General features: G+C 38.2%; 2 protein-coding genes across 10 annotated transcripts in view; both read right to left on the reverse strand.

Moving 5' to 3' along the window:
- The window catches only part of tspan17 (tetraspanin 17), a 43,483-nt gene extending 43,129 nt beyond the window's left edge, over nt 1-354 (reverse strand). For 4 of the 6 annotated variants that reach the window (XM_083547192.1, XM_083547191.1, XM_083547188.1 and 1 more), the window contains exon 1: nt 118-346. The gene's annotated coding sequence lies outside the window, so the exon portion shown is untranslated. Of the gene's footprint in view, nt 1-91 lie in introns of all 6 variants that reach the window. The other 2 variants (XM_083547187.1, XM_083547189.1) reach the window with 2 other exon arrangements.
- A 6,680-nt stretch (nt 355-7,034) lies between these two features.
- The window catches only part of synpo (synaptopodin), a 26,022-nt gene continuing 6,155 nt past the window's right edge, over nt 7,035-26,901 (reverse strand). Inside the window, exons 2-5 of one of the 4 annotated variants that reach the window (XR_014534438.1) lie at nt 25,287-26,348; nt 13,827-15,868; nt 7,959-11,768; nt 7,035-7,900 (exon numbers count right to left, since the gene is read on the reverse strand). Coding sequence is in view for 2 of the 4 variants with exons in the window: in XM_083546956.1 (XP_083403082.1) it covers nt 10,857-11,768; nt 13,827-15,868; nt 25,287-25,467 (3,135 nt within the window). In the remaining 2 variants the exon portion in view is untranslated. Of the gene's footprint in view, nt 11,769-13,826; nt 15,869-20,921; nt 21,248-25,286; nt 26,349-26,901 lie in introns of those variants that run through there. The other 3 variants (XR_014534439.1, XM_083546956.1, XM_083546957.1) reach the window with 3 other exon arrangements.

Here is a 26,901-nt window from a genome sequence, read left to right on the forward strand (position 1 = left end):
CGGGGGTTTATACAGCCCAAACTAAAACCGCCTACAGGTTCATAATCAACTAGCCGAGTGACTAACCTGACCGCTAACTAACAACAACAACAACAACAACAAACAGCTGCAGCTCACATCAGCGCTCGCGCTCACAAAATATCTCCGGTCCGGCGCTGAAAACGGCTCATTTCCGGTGTGTCAGGGTGCCGAGACCCCGCGGACACTGGGAGACTGATCAATGCGGTAATAATTTATCAGAGTTTCTTTGGGCTGCGGGAGATTTTCATCCTCCATCAAGCCATGGGAGAAAAAAAGCCCCGCCACCGCGGACACAACAACCGCGCTCAAAGATGGAAGAAAAAACAATATGGCCGCCTGAATAATGCTCTTTCACCATAAAAGTCCCAACCTCCTACAAAAAAAACTAGTTGTTGTTGTTGTTTTTAACCCATTAACGTGAAATCCGTTTTATTTCATATAAAAAGTAAAACACTTTTTGTGGTTTAAGCTCAAATAATTGATGTCTTATGAAGCAAAGTTCGATCTTCTGGGAGACTTTTATAAAAAAATATATTTAAACGACTTAATTTATATATATATATATATATATATATATATATATATATATATATATATATATATATATATATATATATATATAAAGCACAAAAACATTACATTTTTATATTATAACATCACTCTCATAACCTCTAATAACTTCTTATTAACTCTCAATGCCTCGCATAACCACTTATAATGTTTTATAAATTATTTTATTGTTTAATAAACTCTCATAATATTTTATAAATTCTCATAAACTCATAATATTTTATAAACTCTTTTAATGTTTAATAAACTCTCCTAAACTCTTATACTTTTTTATAAACTCTTATAAACTCTTATAATGTTTTATAAACTCTTATAAACCCTCATAATGTTTTATAAACTCTTATAAACCCTCATAATGTTTTATAAACTCTTATAAACCCTCATAATGTTTATTAAACTCTAATAAACCCTCATAATGTTTTATAAATTCTCATAAACTCATAATATTTTATAAACTCTTTTAATGTTTAATAAACTGTCCTAAACTCTTATACTTTTTTATAAACTCTTATAAACTCTTATAATGTTTTATAAACTCTTATAAACCCTCATAATGTTTTATAAACTCTTATAAACCCTCATAATGTTTTATAAACTCTTATAAACCCTCATAATGTTTTATAAACTCTTATAAACCCTCATAATGTTTTATAAACTCTTATAAACCCTTATAATGTTTTATAAACTCTTATAAACCCTCATAATGTTTTATAAACTCTCATAAACTCTCATAATGTTTTATAATCTCTTATAAACCCTCATAATGTTTTATAAACTCTTTTCATGTTTAATAAACTCTCATAAACTCTTATAATGTTTTATAAACTCTTATAAACCCTCATAATGTTTTATAAACTCTTTTAATGTTTAATAAACTCTCATAAACTCTCATAATGTTTTATAAACTCTTATAAACCCTTATAATGTTTTATAAACTCTTATAAACCCTCATAATGTTTTATAAACTCCTATAAACCCTCATAATGTTTATTAAACTCTAATAAACTCTTATAATGTTTTATAAACTCTTATAAACCCTCATAATGTTTTATAAACTCTTTTAATGTTTAATAAACTCTCCTAAACTCTTATACTTTTTTATAAACTCTTATAAACTCTTATAATGTTTTATAATCTCTTATAAACCCTCATAATGTTTTATAAACTCTTTTCATGTTTAATAAACTCTCCTAAACTCTTATACTTTTTTATAAACTCTTATAAACTCTTATAATGTTTTATAAACTCTTATAAACCCTCATAATGTTTTATAAACTCTTATAAACCCTCATAATGTTTTATAAACTCTTATAAACCCTCATAATGTTTTATAAACTCTTATAAACCCTCATAATGTTTTATAAACTCTTATAAACCCTTATAATGTTTTATAAACTCTTATAAACCCTCATAATGTTTTATAAACTCTCATAAACTCTCATAATGTTTTATAATCTCTTATAAACCCTCATAATGTTTTATAAACTCTTTTCATGTTTAATAAACTCTCATAAACTCTTATAATGTTTTATAAACTCTTATAAACCCTCATAATGTTTTATAAACTCTTATAAACCCTCATAATGTTTTATAAACTCTTTTCATGTTTAATAAACTCTCATAAACTCTTATAATGTTTTATAAACTCTTATAAACCCTCATAATGTTTTATAAACTCTTTTAATGTTTAATAAACTCTCATAAACTCTCATAATGTTTTATAAACTCTCATAAACCTTCATAATGTTTTATAAACTCTTATAATGTTTTATAAACTCTTATAAACCCTCATAATGTTTTATAAACTCTTTTAATGTTTAATAAACTCTCATAAACTCTCATAATGTTTTATAAACTCTCATAAACTCTCATAATGTTTTATAATCTCTTATAAACCCTCATAATGTTTTATAAACTCTTTTAATGTTTAATAAACTCTCATAAACTCTCATAATGTTTTATAAACTCTCATAAACCTTCATAATGTTTTATAAACTCTTATAATGTTTTATAAACTCTTATAAACCCTCATAATGTTTTATAAACTCTTTTAATGTTTAATAAACTCTCATAAACTCTCATAATGTTTTATAATCTCTTATAAACCCTCATAATGTTTTATAAACTCTTTTAATGTTTAATAAACTCTCAAAAACTCTCATAATGTTGTATAAACTCTTATAAACCCTCATGTTTTATAAACTCTTATAAACCCTCATAATGTTTTATAAACTCTTATAAACCCTCATAATGTTTTATAAACTCTTTTAATGTTTAATAAACTCTCATAAACTCTCATAATGTTTTATAAACTCGTATAAACCTTCATAATGTTTTATAAACTCTCATGTTTTATAAACTCTTATAAACCCTCATAATGTTTTATAAACTCTCATAAACCCTCATAATGTTTTATAAACTCTCATAATGTTTTATAAACTCTCATTTACTTTTAAAATGTTTTATAAACTCTTATGAAATCTCATATTTTATTAACTTCTAAAATGTTTTATAAACTCATAATGATTTATAATCTCTTGTACTGTCTTTTAAACTCTTCTAACCTCTCAAAATGGTTTATAAACTATTATAAACTCTCATAATGTTGTATAAACTTTCATAAACTCTCATAATTGACAAACGTTCATAACTTCTCATAATAGCTTATAAACTCTCATAACATCTCATAGGTTGTTGATACATCTCATAACTTAATACAGTACACGTAGTATGTAACATTATTGGAAGGAGTCTCCATGCATTGTGTGTTTGTGCATTTAGAGAAAGCGTACAACAGGATGGAGAGAGGAGTTGTGTTATCGTATGAGGAAGTCTGGTGTGCCAGAGAAGTAACGACAGACTGGTTCAAGGAGAAGGTTGGACTGCATCAAGGATCGGCTCTAAGCCATTTCCTGTTTGCAGGTTGAGAAAAGCCTGGAGAGGTGGAGGTACATGCTGAAGAGAAGGAGAATAAAAGTCAGTAGGAGTAAGACAGAGTACATGTGTGTGAATAAGAGGGAGGGCAGTGGAGTGGTGTGGTTGCAGAGAGAAGAGGTGGAGGAGGTCAGGTACCTGGGGTCAACAGTGCAAAGTAATGGAGAGTCTGTTAGAGAAGTGAAGAAAAGAGTGCAGGCAGGGTGGATTGGGTGGAGTGATAGCAGGAGTGATTTATGATATTAAATTAACATCATCTATCTATCTATCTATCTATCTATCTATCTATCTATCTATCTATCTATCTATCTATCTATCTATCTATCTATCTATCTATCTATCTATCTATCTATCTATCTATCTATCTATAAAGGTAACACTAAGGTTTATGTATTTTTTGGACATGACTGTTCTCAACACAATTTAAATATAGAGGATTCTAAGTAACATCGTGAGTTGTTTTGGCGTCCCCTGGTGGCCAGAAACAATAACAACGACTTAAAAATGAGAGCGTTTAGAAAATAAATAAATTAATTAATAAATTAATAAATTAATAAATTAATAAAAAAATAATAATAAATAAATGTGATTGTGCTGAAATGATGCAGCAGACATTTTCTAGGTTTTTTTTTTTTCTTCATTGCTTGTTGGAACAATTAAACTAAAACCTCAAGCTCATGTTTTTTTTTTTTTTTTTTTCCAGAAAATCCAGTAGAACAGGGATGGTCAACCCGCGGCTCGCGGGCCGCATGCGGCTCTTTGGCTGGTTTCATGCGGCTCTTATGTTCCTTTCGAAGTTTGTGTGTGATTGATTTTTAATGTGCGTGTTCGCTTTGCTTAAGTTCAATACGGTATTTTTAAGACTTAAATGAGCGGCGCCCCTACTGGGAAACTTTGCGGTATATCAGACCTTGGCATGAGGCCAATCATAAATTACAGGGATGCACCGAGAATTTTCGGAGATACCTAAATCACCGAAACAACACTGCAGAAACACAATTGTAATGACGCAATAAAAAAAGCGCAGCAGCACACGGTTATCTGGATAAGAGCAACATGTCTGCGGTGTACGGAGAGCGATGTGCAAAACATGCAATGCTGAAATTTTAAGAGGGGATGTATCTGAAAATAGTTTCTCCAAGTCGGGTTTAATTTATCACCTGAAATCCAAACATCCCGATTGCCTTCTAAATATGAGAAGAACGCGGCGCAGAAAAGTAAAGTCAATCTGAGCATGCGCACTCCGTCTGTAGAGGACATTTTTGAAAAGGCAGGAAAGTTTTCCAGTGATGGTGTCAAGGCAAAAGGCATAACACAAACAATTATGTATTTCATTGCCATTTGAATTGAATTTTCATTTCGGTGCATTCCTAAAATATTATCGTTGGTGTGGCCCTCTGACACAATTCAGGTTTCTCATGTGGCCCCTTGTGTGTGTGTGTGTGTGTGTGTGTGTGTGTGTGTGTGTAAGAGGAAGGGATGGGTGATGTTCATGTGTGCCCATGTGTATGATGTGGCTCTTTGCGGTAACACAGTCAAAAGTGTGGCTCTCGGTCTCTGACTGGTTGGCCACCCCTGCAGTAGAAAGTCTGGTCAGATGTTCTCACGGTATATAATGGATTACATTTTAATGCCTTGTGGTTGCACAAAAACCTGTGTTAATCTCAGTGATTATAGATCCTATCCATCTGTTTGAAAATTGCTGTAAATTAGATTTTACTATAGAAACTATACTGAGGTTGATGAAGTCAAAGCTCCAGCGTTCCTGATTTGATCCTAAGCTTGGGTTTGTACCTGTGTGGAGTTTCACATTTTCTTAATTTGAATGTATAGGTTTACTTCTGTTTTATTAGGTTTTATCCATCCATTACAGGCAGATTTGTGAACACCAAGGTGTACTTGGAGCATGCAAGAAAATGACATGTTTTGATAAAGGGGGATGTGGGAATTGACCAATTCTGACCGCCAGAGGGCAGTATAGACCAAATATTAGCTCTAACACTCTAACAGTGGATTCAGAGGACTTTACTCTTCATATATATATATATATATATATATATATATATATATATATATATTGTTGTTGTTGTTTTTTTTTTTTTTTTTTTTAATAAATAAAATGTAGTGCTAACGTTGTAGGATTATATACAGTGGACATTGTTCCCAAAGCAGCTTTACAAAATATATATGTTACTATCAGTTACCCTCTATAAGTTTATCCCTAATGAGTGAGCAAGTGGAGACAGTGGTGATAAACACTCATGAGGAATAAACCTACAGAAGAACCAGACTCAAAATGGAACCTCATCCTCATCTGACACCAAATGCCCATTCATTACAGTTCCATCATTATTGAGGGTTTCAGCTGTTCACTGATGGAGACTTGAGTGTAAAACCGAGTAAACCATTGTAACATCCTGCTTATATTAATTACAGTCCAAATCCATGCTTGAGTGGAAAATCCACAGGAACCCCATGGACCTTAGGTTTGTGCATGTGGAGAACATCCAGAGCTGCACTGAGTGGTTTTCAGTTGCACTACCAGAGGATGAATCATCAGGATGAATCAGTCAGGTCAAGATAAATGAAGAGGAGGAGAGAAGAAGAGAATGGAAGTTGATAAGGAGATAGAAACATAGATTATTCGTTATCTTTATTTGTATATAATCATTAAGGACACTGTGCAGTATGATCATGGTGAAAATAGAGACTCCAGAAGGACCACCTATGGCCTCATAACTAAAATGGAGTGCCAGAAGGAAACACAGATATCAGGGAGCTCTGGGATTAAAGACAACCAGCCATGCTAATGTCACTAAACCTGAGTGAACTCATAACATTTACATTTATGGAATTTGGCAGATGCCCTTTTCCAGGTCGACTTACAACTGAGGGTTGAGGGCCTTGATCAAGGGCCCAGCAGTGGCAGCTTGGTGGTGCCAGGATTTCAACTCATTACCTTCCCTTCGCAAAGGGATTACATCACTGCACTGCAGACTGTATTTGTATTCGTGGACTATTTTTAGTGACATATAGTTTATAGTGTATGAGGTGGAGAAACACAGACAGACAGACAGACAGACAGACAGACAGACAGACAGACAGACAGATAGATAGATAGATAGATAGATAGATAGATAGATAGATAGATAGATAGATAGATAGATAGATAGATAGATAGATAGATAGATAGATAGATTGAAATATTGAAATATTGTACCTTGTAAAGCGTCCGTGAGCTTGGGAAAGGCGCTATATAAATTAAACTTATTATTATTATTATTATAGATATGCATGCAGACAGACAGACAGACAGACAGACAGACAGACAGACAGACAGACAGACAGACAGACAGACAGACAGACAGACAGATAGATAGATAGATAGATAGATAGATAGATAGATAGATAGATAGATAGATAGATAGATAGGTTTAATTATTATCATTAATACACAAAAAAAGTATGATGATTCAAAGGCAAATAAAGAAAATGTACACCTGTTGACCTTTTTGTTTTTTTTAATTATTTATAAATTACATATTATTTATAAGAGCAAAAATGCTGGTTGTGTATCCATAATACCAAAGTAAAAAAAAAAAAAGCCGTATGTAATAAACACTAACTGCTAGAAGAAGTGCATATGAATATGAGCTGGGGTTGGATTGAAAAGCTAAGACGGTTTTCTGGTCCAAGGTGCCGCCGGTGTTCCTGTCACTCAGGGCATAATGTGTTAAGTGACGAGGCAGTAATCTGCTGATGTACCAATATAGAGTGTCACGACTCCATGAAAAGAATCACTTCTGCATGTGTTGGAATGGAATCCTCCATGGGATTTGACGTCCAGTCGATACGGAATGTTTTACACCTCTGGAGGTATCGTTTGTCTCTTACCACTACAGATACGGGGCAGAGCTCAAACCGATGCAATTTATAGAAACAGTGTTACGATTTGCTCTGGATGTGATGCTTTAGAGTGTTAGAAAAGTGCAAAAAGTAGCCTTGAGTATCGCAAAAAATCAAAAAGAATGTGGACACCTGACTTTTCCTTCCATATGTTGTTCCTCCACTAACTGTTACTATAAAGTCAGAGGCATGCGATGCGACAGGATGTCTTTGGATGCTGGAACATAAAATTTGTTCCAACATGACAACACCCCTGTGCACAAAGCTAGCACCATGAAGATACATGGATTGAAGTGAAAGATCTCCGGCTATAGAGGTATAAACCCTACTATAAAGATTTAGGATGAATTGGAACAGTGACTGCACCCCAAGCCGCCTCACCTCACCTACAACAGTCAGTACCTAAATCTATTAACACCCTTGTGGACGTATGAATGGCTACAAATTTATAAATCTATCTATAAAAAATCTAGTGAAACATCTCCCGGGAAACCCAGTAAATGTGGAATGGGATGTTTAAAAAGCACATATGAATCCTATTGTCAGGTGTCCACAATTTATAGTCCATATAGTGTATTTTATTAGATATAATCGTTTACTTCACTAAGTATAGATTCACTGACATAACTAGCTAACTAGCTAACTAGAGGGCCATACATAATTGCATCACATTATTAGATACTTCTTAACTTTGAGGGCAGCCCACTTGAGCCTTTACACATCTGAGCAAATTAATATATAATTTGTCCACCTTGAGCGCAATCTATAACTGCCATTACTTTTTCTTCCATTACTTCACTATTTCCTCTGTAGCTCCCCCTATGGGCACATGGTGATGGTTATTATAATCAGATTTGCATTCCCTCGCAATCTTTTGCATTCTCTCACAAAGATATCTGCATCACTATGCTTTTGTGTCCTTTCTCTTCAAACATTCGCATTCTCTCGCTCGTTTTTTGTGTGCTCTTTTCCATTTTTTTTTAGTTCTCGCACGAACATTTGCATTCGCTCGCAACTTTTTTTCGTCCTCCCCCAAAGATATTTGTGTTCTCTCAGAAAACCTGTTCTTCCCATATTTGCACAGCATCATCTGTGCGATCTGCATGCAGCTGCATTAAAAGGGAAGCGGTAACTCAATGGTAAAGACATTGATTAGGTCAAGAGTTTAAATTCCAGCCTCACCAAGCTGCAATATGTAGATGACAGGAGCCTTTGCCTACTTTTCAAGAGTGAAAAATTGCTGTCACATAAGTTTTGCAGCATTTGGCAGATGCCCTTATCCAGAGTGACTTAAATTAACCCAATGTTTACACAAGTGAGCAGCTGAGGGTTAAGGGCCTTGCTCAGGGGACCAGCACTGACAACTCAGTGGTATGGAAATCGCAACCTTCCAATTCAAAGTTCAATAGCTTAACCAGTGAGCTACCACTTCCCTTGGTAGCCAAAGATGCCTTTAAACCATGCATTGACTTAACCACTGCCTATAGGTTTAGACTTTCTATAGCCCAAACTCTAAAACCAAACCGCTCTATTGTGAAAGCAAAGTTACTCGGGTGAATGCAAATCTTAACTCGGATCTCATATTCTTCCCATCAACGTGTGCCAATAAGGTACCTCTGCATCCTAAAATGGAAATAACTTTGTAACTGGAATAAATCAACACATTTGCTGTATTTCCAAGTCCCCTAAGTCCAACATGCCTCATTCTGGACACATCTCTACTTTCCACTAATTGCACTTCCACCAAAGTCTTTAAACACCAAACTGTGGATTAGATTCAATCCACAATTTATCCTTTAGGTAGTTTGTATTTAATTCGTATTACTGTTCCCCAAAAGCCCAGGTTAGGAATTCAAAGTGTTTCAAAGCCAGCTAGCAATTATGGTGCTGCTATTATAGCACATAAAATTCATAGCCATCAACAATGCTATTAAACCCTACTCAGTTCAAATTAACAAAACACTCAGGACTTTTACCTATTCGAGTCATTTTGTATCAATCCAAACTACAAACCCTGGCAGCAAGCAACATACCTTAGCATTACAATGACCCCAAAACAACACTGATCAAGAAAAAAAAAGTCAATGAAATTGAAATCGATATAACACTGCTTCGAAGGTACTCGCGGGTAAAACATTTCTTTGGTCACCAGCATCGTTTGGAAGTCTCTGGTTAAACATATCCAAGTAGATGCAATATGTATTATGTCCAACAGTCAGGTGAAAGACAATAAAATAAGAGGGATCCAGTGCCAGTCCTGGGCTTTGTTTTTACTGAACAGATGAATGTTTGGTTTACTGAACAGATGAACCTGGTTCCACTCGTTCCCATTACCAAGAATGATGGAATGGAATCTGGTCTGGCAGAGCAGAAAAAGAACAAACTGAGACTGAATACAACTTGTTTTTCATTTTTGCTTCATAAATCCAAGCAGGTTTACATCCCACAACATGAGCCTTGATTAAACCCTAAACTCCCCCAGCGTTACATTCAGAACATAAAGGCCACTTTGGAATGAGAAGGATAAAACTGGAGGGAGTCTTGCTCCATTTTGAAGACAATTCTCTTAACAATCTCTGTGATTACTAGTTCATACGTTAATCCTTTAGTCTGTGATCCTGGAATTGTAGTCCAGTCCACAGTCAATTCCAGAGAATACCATGTTTGTAAGCCAGGTTTATGGCTAATCTCTATGATCCTTCAAAATTGTAGTCCAGTCTATGGATTATTCTTAAGCATCCCTTGGCTTTTGTCCATTTACATGAGACTCCCATGTTTGTAGGCCAGTCTAATGTCCATTCTCAATTAGTCCCAAGATTGTATTCCAGTCTACTGAGTATATTCTAGAATCCTTTGATAATAGTGCATTTTGTCCATTCTCAAGTATTTCTAAATTGTAGTTTTAGCTCTTATTCATTCTTTTGGATATATAGGTTACAGTCCATTCTCAAATCCATCTCTGAGATTTCTCAATTTGGTGTCCATTCTTCCAACTATTCATTGATTGTAGTCCATTCCTATGGTCCATAGATAGGTAAGTCCATTTGTCTGCTTATTAAATGTGGTCCCTAAATTGCAGATCTTTATTTTACCCATTCCGGATTGTCTGGTGGTCACCAACCGTAATGATTGGCCTATGTGCTTAGTTCTAACCCATGTCTTGAACATTTGTCTTATAAGAAAGTCAGTCATTCTAGACACCCACTCCAGAATCTGTGTAATCCCTTTAGGCCCCGTTGTACTCTCCTGGTTTCCATGAAAACATTTCCAACATTGTGAATGATAAAAAAAAATGCATAAGCAGATGTTGTAGCTAAATCAAGTGTAAAAGTCTATAGTTAAATAGGTCAGAAAATTGGCAAATGACCACTGTTGTGGTCTATTGAATGGTCCATGAGCCCAAAGTCCATTTTTAGTTCTCCAACCTACAGGTCTTCTGACATTGCACCTCTTTTGAGCCTCAAACTTCCAGACCAGCCACGAGGGCAAGTGTTATAGCTCCGGACCCCAGGGGAACGCATTCCAGAATCCTCCGATTCCAGTGAGGCATCCGAATCAGTAAGTGATCGAGAGGTGTAGAGACGCAGGGGAGACCGGACCAGTTGTGTGGGGGTGGCCGGGGGGCTCGTGAACGTGGGTGACTGGGCACCTAGAGCTCGAGACTGAAAGGGACTCTGAGGTTTTGTCTCAAAGGGCAAAATGGTACTGCTTACTGGAGACATAACAAGACCATGGCCACTTAGAGCCCTGGGCGATAGGCTGTTCTTGCGCTTGGCTGCATTGATGATGTTCTTAGCTATAAGGCGGTGATTGGCCTTGGTGTCTTGAAGAGGGATGGGGGATTGGCCCCTGGTTTCCCAAGGTGGAGATACAGGAGAGGTGGCAGTATGGATATTCGTGGGCTTGGACAATGAAATGATGGCGACAGAACTTTTAAAGGGTTTTGGTGATGGGGAGGAGCTCATGGACTGTGTATTTGCGGATGAAGTGACTGGGCTATTGAAGTGTCTTGGGTTTGGGGGAGGGCTTATGGGGTTATGGATAGAACGTGGCGTAGGAGAGGAAGTGACCGGGTTATGAATGGAGCCAGAGATTGGGGAGCAAGTCGTGGAATTATGGATCGTCTTTGCTGGTGGTGAAGAGGCAACAGAGTTGATTGGGATATGGATGGTTCTGGGTGGTGGCGAGGTAACCAGAGAGCTGTGCTGGCTAATGGGTGTCCACCCTGCACCTGGAGATTTATCTGTGCTGCTGTGGCGGCGAAACAGGTTCGGTGTCCAAGGCACTGGGCTGCTGGGGCTGTTGATGTGTGACGCAACCAAAGAGTCTTCCTTGCCCTGGCGGTAAAAAATACAGTCATCGTCAGTATAAATATGTAATTCAGATGGTTTTTTTTTTTCCAGACATAAATGAACATACATGCAGTGAGACCAAAAACAGTTTGATTTAGTAATTTGGTGAAAGCAAATACCACAGCAATCAAGAGGTAGAATGGGGAGCAGTTTGCCTAATAAATATTAAGCATAATCAGGGCTTCCTCTGCTATGTGCAATTTAGTACTTTTCCTTCTTGAACAACTCACTGAACTCATGCAGGGCTTGATAAACTAACTAGAGACTATGTTTAACATTATACATAAAAATAGCAAACAATACGAAGTCAAATACAGCATTATTTACATGCCAATGAAAAACCATGCTTGAAAGTTTCAAAATAGGATTAAGCAGCCCTAATTATACACTCTGTAGATCCATTAAGCCATTCAAAATGCAAGACATCTTAAGCCTTCTGGGTAAATATAGCAGGCTCTATTTATTTTACAATCTTCAGTTTTTTTCTCCTTGCAAAGTGATCCTGCATGTCCACGTCAGGTTACTAGCATGCAGACAGCCAATGTAACCAACCTTTGCTGAGATATTCATTTGCTCTGAAGAGTCTGTTGGGTAGGCTTTCACCTCCTTAAGACATTTACAGAGTATAAGATTAAGGCCAAGGGTTGGCTTGTGTTGAGTGGAAGTTCAGTAGTTCTTCTCAAGTGCTATACTTGTTACTTGTCTTGAAGAGCTTTAACTGAAAACTTATTCTATATATTGAAATTAAATTGTAAGCCTTTAAATAGTTTTTTTCTCTGGACAGATGGCAAGCAAGATGGCATGCTAGATGAGGGAGTGTGTGTGTGTGTGTGTGTGTGTGTGTGTGTGTGTGTGTGTGTGTGTGTGTGTGTGTGTGTGTGTGTGTGTGTGTGTGTGTGAGTGTGTGTGTGTGTGTGTGTGTGCGTGTGTGTTTGTGTGATATATTTGTTAAAATAGTTAATTTTTTTGTGGTTTTTATATAGTTTTTTTTTATAGGGTTCTCTCCCATGGAAGTACAAAACAGCAAGAAATAACAGAAATAAGATTTAAAAGAGTGTGAAAAGAACAAAGAATCCACAAAGTGGAGATTGGGTGATGCTTTAATCCAAGTGAAAGGAAAAAGGGAACATTAGGAAACAGTGAAATAAAGAAAAATAATACAAAAAAAGAACCGAAACTGCACACTGTACCTCAAATCATCCTAAAACCAAAAAAAACGTTTTGCTTTGATCTTGCAAGACTACACTCAGTCTGCCCAAGGGTCATATAAACATGCAGAAATAAACTTTATATGGAATTATTGCTTCAATGCATTATTAAAACTTGACCAAAACTGTCATCCTGAAGCTACATTTCACAAGCAACCACACAACATAATTACAAGTATACAGTTAAGAGAATTTTAAGGGAGTATGCTTGTTCCTCCTTTCCTTCATGTCTGTGTGCTGTAGATCAGAAGCACCATCTGCTCAAGTGCTTTAGATGAACCTAGCAGACTTAAGCTGACCCCAAAATCTTAAAGAAAAGAGCAAGAAAGGTTACTGCCATCTAAAATATATGTAAATTAAACTGATGGAACTACCCAGACTTTATTTAATGGCACGTCCTAAAATATGATGCAAATTTACTGAGCAATAGTCCAGACTTGAAATAGCCTTTTGGTGGCCAAGCCTTATGTTTTTCTCAGCAGACCACCTGGCGGTTATTGCTTCGCCATGCCAAACTGGGAAAAATAAACTATAACTGAACACAATTCGTCATTTAATCAGGGGCCGAAGGAATCTTGGGAGCCTGGAGAGAATAATAAACTGTGTCAGTGTGAAAATAATCTATAGCGTTTATAGCTGTTTCGTTTTCTTGGAACCACTCATGACATTATTTTCTGCCTGCTCATCACCTCAAACTATAAAAGGAGATAATTTTTTCCCTGTTATGCCTCAGTGCATGTTTTACTTTAGTCTGTTGAGAATACAGAGCGAATAAAAGCAGGGAAAGGTCTGGAAGAATTAAAATAGACTAGAAGAAAAAAACTGGCTTCCACACCTGTGGGGTAATTCCAGCTTTCTTGGTAGAGAAGGTGGGCTTGGGAGCTTGCATGGATGACCGTGGAGAAGTGACACGTTCAGGCGCTGCATCAGACATAGGTGAGGTCACTCGTCTGCTCACCGAATTGAGAGGCATCATGGGTGGGGAGAAGCAATGTGCTGACCTGTAGGCATGTGAGTCATACTGGCTTGGGATAGGCGTGGATGGAAGAGAGGTCTGACGGGGGTACGACGATCCCATAACCACAGGTTTGGGAGGTGGTGCTGCTCTGGGAAGAGTGCTTTTAGGGTCCTTGGTTGGGTTGAGAATGAACAGCGATGAGTTGATTTGGTAAGGCTTGTGCCGGGACAGCTCCATTTCCACTCTGGTGCAGCCATTCTCCAAGGTTGGATTCTCTTGAACTGGAGGTGGTACTGGTAACTTTGCTGGGGTGTTCTTTTTCTGTGTAACCCGCTGGGCTTGGAAAGTCTTGGAAATCTCTGCAGTGATGTTGGAGGCATTGATGATAGCCTTGACACGGCCGGGCATGTTTGATGGATACACCCAAGAGGGAGGCAGGGAGGTGGTGGGAGAAGGTGATCGTAATCCCTCTGCATTTTCATGAACATATTTCTCCATTCTAGATTGGCGTTTGGCAAACAACTCTGCTCCTTTGCCAGATGCACTAGACAGGGCTTGCTCGGGTTTGTGCTCTACCCTGGGTTGAGTTCTGGAGCTTTTTAGTGTCGATGCCCACTCTGGAACTAAAGCTTCTTCCACACCACTTTCATCCTTGACCAAGAAGTTAGAAGCCTCTGCTCCTAGAGCCAGCTGCTCCTCTTCCTGATGTGTTTCCTGACCTCTGCTTTTTTTCTTTTCATCTGTAGTCTGGACCAAAGACAAGAGTTCGGGATTTGGAGATAATTTTGGTTTCTCTTGAAACGTAAACATTGACTTGCGGTTAGATCGTCTACCTCTGCCTTCTTCTAGGATACCTGTGCGATTTGGCGTCACTGTCCTCCTGTCAGCCATTAGTTGGTTGGCATATGTGGAGCTTGGTATGGTTAAGGGAGTATAGTAGGCAGGTGATGGTGGGGGAGACATTGCTGACAGTGGAGGAGGATCAGATGGGATAGATGGAGGTAGGCTCATGTAGCTGGGAAGAGGTGGGGTTGGGTATGAAGGAGCTGGAGGTGGAGGAGAAAACACTTGTCTGGAGGACACCGAAAAAGCTGTTTTAACAAATGTTAGAGGTTCTTGTTTAGAATATGTAGTAGCAGTTGGGTCATACTGAGCTGGAGGTGGAGAAGTGGAGTAAGCTGGGGTCAGAGGGATATCTGGAGAGTGAATGGCTTCAGTCGAGGTTACCTCAACAGGGGAGAAAAAGGGTCGAGCTGTCCTGTTTGTGGTGGTTGACTGCTTTGTTGCTGAGTTGTCTACTTTGCTGTTGGTCTTAGTGCTGTGGTTTCCATTTTGGATGGCTTTGAGAGCTTCCAGAGGGCTTTCATATGCCCTAGTTAGCTGTACATCGTGCTGTCTTTCTTGGTTAGGATTAGGAACACCAGGACTGTTGTCACTCTTAAAGGTGACATCCTTCCCTGCCTCTTCATGCTCAGGAATTTCTTCATCCTTGTCATTATCAATTACGGGGAGAAAATGTCTCTCTTCCACTCTATCTCCCACTTCATTTGCCACCTCCACTGCCCCCTCCATTTTATGTCCCTTGCTGGTTATTACGGTAGTCGGCCACTGGAGCTGCGTTTCGCTTCTTCTGTGTTTAAAATCTTTGATCCGGCTCTCAGTTGAGCACTCCTTGTTCCATGTTAATGTGCTTGGAGAGGGAGACTCAAGTTCATTGCAGGGCTCTTCGTGGCTTCCTTCTTCTCCTCCACCAACACTTGTGAATGTAAAGGCATTTACTCTTTCTCTGCGGCGGTTGAAAAGCTGGACACCTCGGGATTTGCAGTTCGACGGCACAGTCAGTTGTGCGGCAATGATCTGACTTCGTGTCCTCGCTTCTTTCAGCTCCTTCTCTGACAAACTGGCACTCCGGCCAAGATCTGCAATTACAGAGGAGCAAAGAAAATAAGATGTTAAACTGTGTTTCTCTAATGACTTCACCACTTCTGCCTGAGGCACATGGTCCAGTCCAAATACAAAGTTACTGCTAGGGATCGGGTTATTTCAGTTAACAAGCAGCTTTGTGTGAGGTGTTGCTCAGCAAAGCTTGTAAATGTCCAGCTCACTGTCAACCATCAAACATTGACTATTCACGATCCTGGTGAGCTGTATACTATTTTAAAACCCATATAATTGTTTCTGCAGCATGTGGTTCTGTTTAGCTGCTTTCAAACTGCATCAAACCAGCGTGATACATACCCTGGCTTGTCCTGTTTTGCATTAGTGTGTCTCTGATGGAGGCCTGAGGACTCCTACGCTGACTTTATTTTCATTATTCTCTCATTACTGTCAGGAGAATTTGAGGTTTGCCTGTATTTCAGTCATATGGGACATTCTAATAGCAAGCCCTCACAGCAAGTTTCTCAGTATGATAAAGACAATTTTAGTAACTACCTTCCACTACACATTGCTTGGACAATGAGCTGATACAAAACACCAAATTTGGCAAAAGATGCAACTAAAATCTACCATTAAAGATTATACCATAATTTTTTTTATTATGTGTGTACACGGACCAGGCATAACTTAATGGCCACTGATCAGGCATAACATTTTGACCACCTGCCTAATATTGTGTTGGACCCTTCTGCAATGCAGCAATTTGAGCAAACATTAGCTGGTCTGTTGAATTGGACCACACGGACCAGCCTTTTGCTTCCCACATGCCTCAATGAGCATTGGTCACCCATGACCCTGTCACTGGTTCATTAATCCTTCCCTGGACCATATTTGATAGATACTGAACACTGCAGACTGGGAACACACCACAAGATATGCAGTTTTGGAGATGCTTTGACCCAGTCCTACTAGCCATCACAATTTGGCCCTTGTCAAACTCACTCAAATCCTTACGTTCGCCCATTTTTCTTGCTTCTAACATTAACTCTTAGGATGAATGAAGAGATAATCAGTGCTATTCACTTCACCTGCCATAATGTTATGCCTGAAAGGGTATACTCCCAATAAAAAACCATTACTGGAGCGGTTCTAACATTAACACAACTCAAGCAGCATTTTGCATAGCTTGCTTATGTCCTGTATCCTAAACCTGATTGGCTGTAACATAACAACACTTGGTGGCCACACCTTAGGTTTTTAAAGAAATGTCAAAACATTGTCAACTTCTAGACTTTGACCCTTGTTTTCCAGAAAGAAGTACATTTAAGAAAAACGTTTTTGTGTATCTTGAATAGGATTTAACAATTTAATAAGAAATGATTACTGTCTTGTACAGCCATTCCAAACTAAACTCCAAATTTGAATAGCAACACCGCAAGAGGTTACGAGCCAGTGTTAATATCTTGGCAAAGAGGGACATCAGACAGCTAGCTTTCTGTTTAATATGGCAGGGGTTTTATTGTCAAGGCGCCCTTAAGAGCTGCCATTCCACGCTACACAAAGTATTTCTTTTAGCTCGTGGCCCTGGCTCCCTCACTCTGCATTCCTGAGCTGCCGAGAAATCTCCCCGCTTAGGCCTGTGGCATTCACTCTCTAACACTACGGCCTTACACATTTACCCAGCTGTCCCAGTGTCCAGACACTTCTTTAAACAACAAACACTGCACTCAAAATTCCTTTTGACCTATTATGGCTTTTGACCTATTATCTTATCCAGCTCAACATTATCTTAAGAGTCCGTGTTCAATTTATAAAACTTTTGGCTTCATTGTTTCATAATTCTGCTGTCCTCTACCATTGCACACCATTCCCGCTATGTTCTACCACTGTTCCATGATCCCTCCATCCTCTACCACTGCAACACGCTCCCTCTATCCTCTACCACTGCTCCATGATACCTTCCTGCTTTACCACTATTCGCCTAATTTCTAAATCCTTTACCTCTGGGAGGAAAATCAACAGGATTAAAACTGAAATTTACTGTGGAGCCCACTCTTACAGTTGTACATTATCATAATAATAATAATAATAATAATAATAATAATAATAATAATAATAATAACAATAATAATAATAATAATAATAACAATAATAATAATAATAATAATAATAATAATAATAATTATTATTATTATAATTATTGTTACTATTATTATTGTTGTTGTTTATTTATTTATTTAAAAACGTATAAAGAAGACTGAATATTAATGTGAAAAAGTATACATACTCATATAATGGCATCTTACATGATTTTATTTTGCTTATTAGATTTTTTTTTTTTAACTTATTTATTTACTTTCTACGGTCTTTTCTATATTTTAGCTTCTAATTTCTATTATTTAACAGCAACAATCACAATATTAATAATAATAATAATAATAATAATAATAATAATAATAATAGCTTATATGCATACATAATAATACTTTTATCCTACAGTTGCATATTACATTTCATCACTTTGTTTTTATTTGTATATATTTATTGCCTCTAGTCTTTTCACTGTTTCAGCTTTATTATATTTATTATCATCATTATCATTATTATCCATATAATTAACATTAATAATATTAATAATTAAAATATAAGTAAAAATAATCATTAATAATAATTAAATTGAAATGTAAATGATGTTAATAAATAAGTAAATAAAATAAACATAACTATTTATTTATTTAAATCAAATAGAAACTTTGAAAATAGCTTTATATTATTATTATTCTTCTTCTTATTATTATTATTATTAATAATATTCCTAATCACATAATTATTTTTATTTATTTATATTATAATATTTTTTACTTATTTTTGACATAAATAAACAAACATATATAAACCAATAAATAGATTACAATTAAATCGAATCCTTGAAAATATCTTTAAATTATTATTCTTTATATTATTATTATTATTATTATTATTATTATTAATATTATTATTTAATAATGTTTTTACAAAAAATTTAAATAATGAATAAACAAATAAATAATCAAACAAGCAAACAAATAAATAAATTTCAATCAAATAGACACCTTGGGAATATTTTTATTTTATTATTCCAGGCCTGGTCACCATTTGAACTGCAGAACACTGTGAGAGACCTCACGAGTGACTGAAGACTTTTTTGAGGATTTACGTGTTATTAAACACTTCAGCGCAGTCTGTTTCCTTTACACAGTTCTAACTGTGCATGCCTGTGGCTCTGTGGGAGGTGAAGCTTTCATCCCTCAAACCCCTAAACTGGATGTTTGTCAGAATGGAGTGAGAGTGTCTCCATTTGTCCAAGAAAAAAAAACCCTGAGTTATGTCACACGATAAAGAGGTAAAGTTGTGTGTCTAATTCTTTCCTTACAGACTTTAAAGAATAATTTAGTCCTTATATCAATACACACTAATGAACAACCACACACACACACACACACACACACACACACACACACACACACACACACACACACAAACAGTCAAAGCAAAGCATGCAACAGGGAAAGAGTGACAAAAGGAAAATTTTATATAAAGTGCAGACAGACGAATTAAAAGCAAGAAGGGGGAAAGTAACGGATGAAAATGTGAGTTACAAAAAAGGGAAAAAAGACCAAAAAACTGAGAGAAGGAAAAAAATTTAAGAGGTTTTAGATTTGTACTGAGAGGAGAGAGAGGGATTGAGGAAAGCACAGATGAGAGAAAGAGAGATAAAGACAGGAGTTATGAAAGAGGAAAAAAATAGATTAAAGTAGGAAAGGAGGAGAAAGGGATTGAGCAAGAGGAAGAAAGAGATAAGAAAGTGCTAAGAGATAGAGAGATGAACAGATAAACACCATAAATCGAAAGAGTGAGAGAAGGAAAAAAAGACAAGAAATCTGAGACCGGAAGAAAAAAAAGAAATGGAAAAAGAGAGAAAGAGGTGGACAGAGTGATATATAGGGAAAAACAACAGACCAAAAGAACGAAGGACCACAGCAGGAATGTAAGATAATGTTGGAATGTAACATAAAAAGGGAGAGATGAAAGAAAAAGAAATGAGGGGGACTGACATTTTATATTCTCACTCAGAGAGAGAGAGAGAGAGAGAGAGAGAGAGAGAGAGAGAGAGAGAGAGAGAGACATAGAAATAAAGAGAAATAAGTAAGACAGATGGATAAATGATAGACCGGGAAGAATAAACACATATGGGGAGATTGACAAACAGATGGATACACAGAGAAAATAAGAGAGAGACAGAAAGAGGAAAACAAACAAACAGAGCAATAGACAATTAGACAGACAGACAGAAAAAGAGACAGATAGGCAGTAGTATGACCGAATGACAGGGAAACGGACAGACAGATAAATAGACAGACATGCAGGCAGACAGAGAAATAGACAGACGGACAGACGGCTGACAGAGGGACGGGGAAATAGATGGGTAGAGAAACAGCCTGACTGAGACAAACAGACAGACAGATAAGCAGGCAGACAGATAGACAGGCTGAGAGACAGGGACAGAGAGATATGGACATACCGACAGAAGACAGACAGCCAGATTAAGAAAAAAACATGCACACAGACAGGCAATTAATTAGACAGATTTACAGACTTACTGGAAAAGACAGACAGATTAAAGGGCAAAGTGATAGAACGACAGACAGACAGACAGACAGACAGACAGACAGACAGACAGACAGACAGACAGACAGCTGCATGAACATGAAAAATAACATCATGATGAAGTTCAGCAAACAAAAACACACTTTTACATCTCCAGAGCATCAGAGCGTCAGTTCATCTCTCATACTTCTACTCTGACTGCACACACACGACTATCAACACTTCAACTGACAGAAAAATTTAAATCGAAGACTGTTTTTTTAATTAAATAAATGAAACAGAAGTCCCTTTATAACACGTTTATTACATAACAGAGGAGCAAAAATCTCCCTTAACTTATGAACTGGCTACAATTAACTTTTTATTCCCTTCTGTGCACACCAACAATCCAAATAACTATCCGATATTACAGTGACAAACAAACAAACAAACATTTATTTCCCTTACCAGACTCCTTGTGTTCCCTCTCTCTTTCTCCCTGTACTCTGCCCCGCGTCTGGTTAGATTGCAGTTCTTAAGTGCGCTCGCGACTCAGCTCACGCCCTCATATTAGCGCTCGAGCCCGGCTCGTGTTTCCTCTCTCTGCTGTTCAGCTGTTTTTAATGGTCTCTCACTGGTCCTCAAATGCGCCCCTTCCTTCAAACCTAGTGCCCTACGTAGGCTGCTTGACGTCGCTCCATCCAATTTTACGTCCTCTGATTATGCAGGGAACAAAACGTCGTTTGGGATTTGACTCTAATTTCACAACACCGGGACGGATTATTAGTTAAAACTGGAATAAACACGAGCATGTTCGATCAGAGCTCAGCAATTTGGACAATACGTCATGAGTCATGTCCTGTGGGTCAACTGTATAACAATAAAATATAAACTGCTCAAAATCAAAATGCGATTTTGGAACTGGGATTAGCAAACTCATGGTATGATTCGGGATTGAGATTATTGGTGATGCAGATAATATTATTTGGGTTCAGATTATTTGTTTCGGAGTAGGAATTGGAATTATGAGTTGCAGTGTAAAGGGATTGGGATTATTTGTTTGGAGTAGAAATTGGGATTAGGAGTATATTGGGAGTTAGGGTTTAGAATTGGGTGTGGGATTGGGATTATTTATGTTAGGTTAAAAATTGGGTGTGGAATTAAGATTATTCAAATTAGGGTTTATAGTTGGGTCTGGGATAATTTGTGTTAGGATTTAGAGTTGGGTGTGAGATTGAGATTATTCATATTAGGGTTCAGAGTTGGGTCTTGGATAATTTGTGTTAGGATTTAGAGTTGGGTGTGGCATTGATTTTATTTGTTTTAGGGTTCAGATTTGGGTGTGCGGTTAGGATTATTTGTATTTGGGTTTAGAGGTCAGTGTGGGATTGAGATCATCCATAGTAGAGTCTTATTTGGGTGTGGAATTAGGATTATTTGTGTTAGGGCTAAGCGTTTATTCATGTTAGGTTAAAAATTGGGTGTGGAATTAAGATTATTCAAATTAGGGTTTATAGTTGGGTCTGGGATAATTTGTGTTAGGATTTAGAGTTGGGTGTGAGATTGAGATTATTCATGTTACGATTTAAAGTTGGGTGTGGGAATATTTGTGTTAGGGTTTAGAGTTGGGTGTGGGATTAAGATTATTTGAATAAAAGTATAGAGTTGGCTGTGGGGGTGGGTTTATTTGAGTTAACCTACAGAAAATAAGATTTAATGCAACTCTACAATTGAGGTATTGAGGGTTAATGTTCCTGTCTGAAGCTACCAGAGATAAGAGCTTAACAGACTGAATAGCAGCTGTTTGCAGTCATTAGTTGTTTAACTCCATGCCACTTGATGGCTTTTAGTAAGTGGAAAGGAACCCCCTCCTCTGGTGGAGAGACAGAAAGAGAGAGAGAGAGAGAGAGAGAGAGAGAGAGAGAGAGAGAGAGAGAGAGAGAGAGAGATAAAGAAAGAGAAACAGAGAGGAACCAAAAAAGTGATAGTAAGGACTTCTGTGAGGACAGCTGAGACAAAGTGATGATAAGTAAGAACGCTGTGAAGAGTGCGAATGTATAAGAGTGAGCGAGGGAGAGAGAAAAACAGAAAGAGAGAGAGAGCGAGAGAGAGAGAGAGAGAGAGAGAGAGAGAGAGAGAGAGAGAGAGAGAGAGAGAGAGAGAGAGAGAGATTTAGTGATGGAAAGAGGGAACTTGGTGAGCCTTAGGCAGTGGTGCAGAAGTCAGTCTAGAATGTGGGTGGAGGGAGAACTCTCCTCTCGCTGCTGCCCAAGGGCTAAGGATCAGAGGTCAGATGATCCTGTCGGATGTTGTCCTTCACCAGACCTACTCCCACAGGATTCCACATGCATGTGTGTGTTTGTGCAAGAATGAAGGGTTTTCCCAATGCGTTTCCTACCCTATTTTAATGAGTCTAAATTCAGACGATGCAGCTGTGAATCAGATGTCGCCATGTTTTCTGCGTTTTTTTTTATCTAACATGTAATTCACAGATGTGCGAGGGTTAGCTTATAAAAACAGACTCGGTTCCTCTGGTCCATTCCACTTATGAGTGGTATGAATCCTAATTAGAAATACATTACTTATAGACACGTTCGGTTAAGGCCAGGTTTCCAGGTTGGGTTGTTTTTCGGTGCGAACGCAAAGTGTAGAGCGCCGAAGCACAGGACTAATTCTCAGGTCTGTTTCAGGTGTTTAAAAAACTTTAAATGCATGAGACTCAACCGAGAAACGCAACGTTTTGAGGCTAACTCTGTTTACAAGAAAGTACTTTATTTAACTATGTGTGCACACTATCACCTCAAAAATAGTCCCCGCCTACAGCAATACATCGCTCCCAGCGTTCCTGCCACTTCTAGAACGTGTCCTGGAAGTCTTTTTTTAAAACGTGTCAAGCACCTTCTGTGATTTGCGCTGGATCTCTGCAATAGTGTCAAAATGGCAACCATTGAGTCGGAATTTCTTGTTTGGGAAGAGGCCCGAAGTCCGCAGGAGCCTAGACTGGTGAGTAGGGTGGGTGCGGAAGTAAGATCATGTTGAAACTCGTGTAAAGAGAGATCAGTGACAGGATAGTACGTGGTAATGTACACAGGAGGATGTCTTTTGGCACACTGACTTATGAAGGTCGGTACTCCCTGTGACTGCGCGTGCAGCCTTGTGCTGCCACCTGTTGGAGAGCTAGTCTTAAAATGTTTTTATTTTCCTCGTGCTTGCAGTGTGACACGGCTAACATGATGGAAACATATTCTTTTATATAGAATGAGGAACGGTGGTGAAGGACTGTAAACTTCTTTGGACCACGAGACGATCATCTTCACATCCCACTCACCAATGATCACATGACGGAAATACAACATCTGCCAATCACAGCTGCACGAGATCTACAGAACGCAGGCTTGCTTTTAAAGATTTTCCTATCTCCACAACACCCACGTGAGAGTAAACGCTACGAGGGTCAGTATTCATCTGCAGTTGCTGATCATTATTTCTTCCAGACAACTCATTTCAGATCTCGAATGATGGTCAGCAGGAAAGACAGAACGAGAAATAGAGCTAGCGAGGGCCATTACGGCATTACGGTACAGAAAATGGGCCCTTTTTGGCCACAAGGAAACAGATGTTAATATTTAACACACTCTGAAGTTTGACCAGCGAGGGTGTGGGGCCGGTGATCTGTTCTCTGTCCACATTCCTGTCAACCACAAATGAGACGTTTTTTTTTCTTATAATGACATCCATCCAACTGGAGGAACGTATCTAGCACCGGACTGTTTCATTTTTCTCTGATGTTAAAGGGGGAAACATCAAAGTGAGACAGAAGAGAAAAAGAGACGGAGGAAGAGAGAGATGAGAAAAAGAGATAGGAGCAAAGGAGAAAAAAAATGGGCGATAAGAAAGAAGAGGAGAGAAAGGAGGAGAGAAAGGAAAAGAGAGAGAGAGACTGTTAGACAGAGAAGAAAAAGAGAGAGGGAGAGGAGAAAGAGATACAGGAGAGGATAGAGATACACAGAATTGGAAAGAAAGAGACAGATGGCAGTAGTGAAACAGAGGAGAATGTGAAACAAGAGAAGATGGAAGAAAAGGAAAGAGAGGAGAGGAGAAAGTGAGACAGGAGAGGAGAGAGAGAAGAAAGAGAGACAGGAGGAGAGAGAGGAGAAAAGAGAGAGACAGGAGGGAGAAGAAATAGAGAGACGAAAAGCAAGGGAGTGAGACAGAAGTGAAAGAGAGACAAGAGAAGAGAGAGAGAGGAAAGAGAAGACATAGAGGGGAAAGAGCGGAAAGAGAGGCACAAGAAGAGAGAAGAAAAAAAAGAGATAGAGAGACAGAAGGAGAGGTAGGTTTTGGCATCCCATGTCCCATATTTATGAAGCTCCACCTGTAGGTGGCCATACAGTGTATATAACATGACTGACATCTAAATACTACCAAACTTTCTGGACTAAAGTTATTTTAATCAGTTATGGTTTCTTTTTTATCATGTGCTACATATATATTATAATTAAGGAAAAGCAAATGGACTTCTGCACTAACAAACCATCCATAATTTACTCCAATGTGCCAGTTTGATCAGAAATGACCACCCTTTCTGTAATACGAGGGGGAACAGCAGTCGCTACACCAAATTTGCAACTGAAATAAATGCACTGATGGCTATTAAAGATTCCTCCAGTGTGCAGTGGAGGACGATGTCCTACATACTGTATTCTGTCCTTAAAACAACATGGATTTGCAAAGGTTTCAACCCCAGCCTGTAATGGTTTACAAAGACATGCTGTCTTGTTGCAAGCTGGCCATCTGTGAGGTAATAAACAAGAAACTGAAGTAAATATTTACTTGTTTTCTGCACCAGGTCACCAGAGCTGGAGATCAGTAGAGGCTTTGCTTTGACCCAGCTGTGCTCCTCCTTGTCCCAGGACTCGGTTCCAGTCTCATCCAAGATGGTGGCAGCATGGGTCGTGGTACTTTGTCCAGTCCAGCTGATCCCTCTCTTGATGGGGTCATGTCCTCTTTCCATCTCTGTGCTTTGGAGTGATTACGTCAAGGGATTACGCAAGCAAAGTCTTTTGGTTCAGAGGGTCCAGTTTTTCTGCGCGTCTGTACTTAAGTAATGTTTTTTTTTTTCTTCAAGTTATGGTTGGCTAAAAGGGCCAGAAGGGAGGGTTTGAGCAGAAGTCCTGCTTTTCTTGTCGAACCAAAAAACTAAAATCAGAATCACAGAGTAACAAATGGAGTCAGCCTTTAATCCTTCAAGCAGCATGCCAGAGATGTGCTTTTACTTTCAGTGCCACACATTTGACTCCAATTCAACCTAAAATCCAGGGGGATTCCTTCAGATGCACCCTGGACGACAGCCAAAGTGATTTCACAACATGCGATGAGCTCCGCTGCAGATCCGGTAAAAGCTGAAACACCATCCACGCTCCTCTCCGGGTTTGTTTTTCCTCAGCAATCCAGACATTGCTTTTCTTCTCTTACTTCTCGCAGTCCCTGAGCACTTTTCCTGAGTTTATCACAATCTCCACCAGGCAGGTCTTGGTTTTCTAGCAAGACACCCACACTGACAACGTCTTAAAAAAGAAAACCGGTGGCGTACTGTAGCTCGCTATACTTTCATTCGAGCATGAAAGTGCTATTCATCGGAAAAGGTCACGTCGCCGTTCAAATAATTCACCTTCCGACGAGGATTTATTGTTCTTTAGACATTATGTTTTCGATTTGAAATAACGGCTTGCTGTAGCAGTCCTTCTCTATTCTCACATTACTGATCGAAATCTCAGTGAGGGGCTTCAGTGTTGAGTTTATTTGTTCTGTTGGGTCCAATGAGACAAAGCAGACCAAAGCAGATGGTTTTTCCAGACTTGACCTCAACTCGGGTTCCCTCTACTCCACTTCCACCTAAAACAGAAAGGGAAATGAGCATTTAGACTCAGAAAGCGATAGTACATCATGTATCAGGAAGCATTATTAGATGGGTGGGGCAAATATTGCTTAGCTTCACATCAAACTAAAACGGATCACCACTCCCTCCGTTTTTTTTTTCCCCCAGTGGAAAGAATGGAACGAATTTCCTACTCGTGTAATAGACGTACAATACAACAGCCGTTTCCTCTCAGATTAATGGCAAGGAGAAGGAAAGGGTGTCAAAAGGAACTACCCAATTAAAGACAGAAACATGACAAAGCTTCGTTCCTTATCATAAAAGCAGGGAGGGTTTCGAATCAGAAAACCCTGAACGCGTCCCAAGAATGTGGCAAAAAAAAAAAAGCCTTTTGACTTTTCCTAAGCCTCAAAACTATGCATTTAGATACAGAGATTCAAGTTAAAGGGAAAAAGAAAAAAAAAAAGAAAACAATCCACAGGGCGTAAAATGACCTCTAACCTGCACTATGGTCTCCTGTATCCTGTTGAACCTGAGCCTGAGAGCAGGGTGTTACGGAGATGACATTTG

Source organism: Silurus aristotelis (assembly GCF_946808225.1).
Source record: "Silurus aristotelis genome assembly, chromosome: 7".
Classification (NCBI taxonomy): domain Eukaryota; kingdom Metazoa; phylum Chordata; class Actinopteri; order Siluriformes; family Siluridae; genus Silurus; species Silurus aristotelis.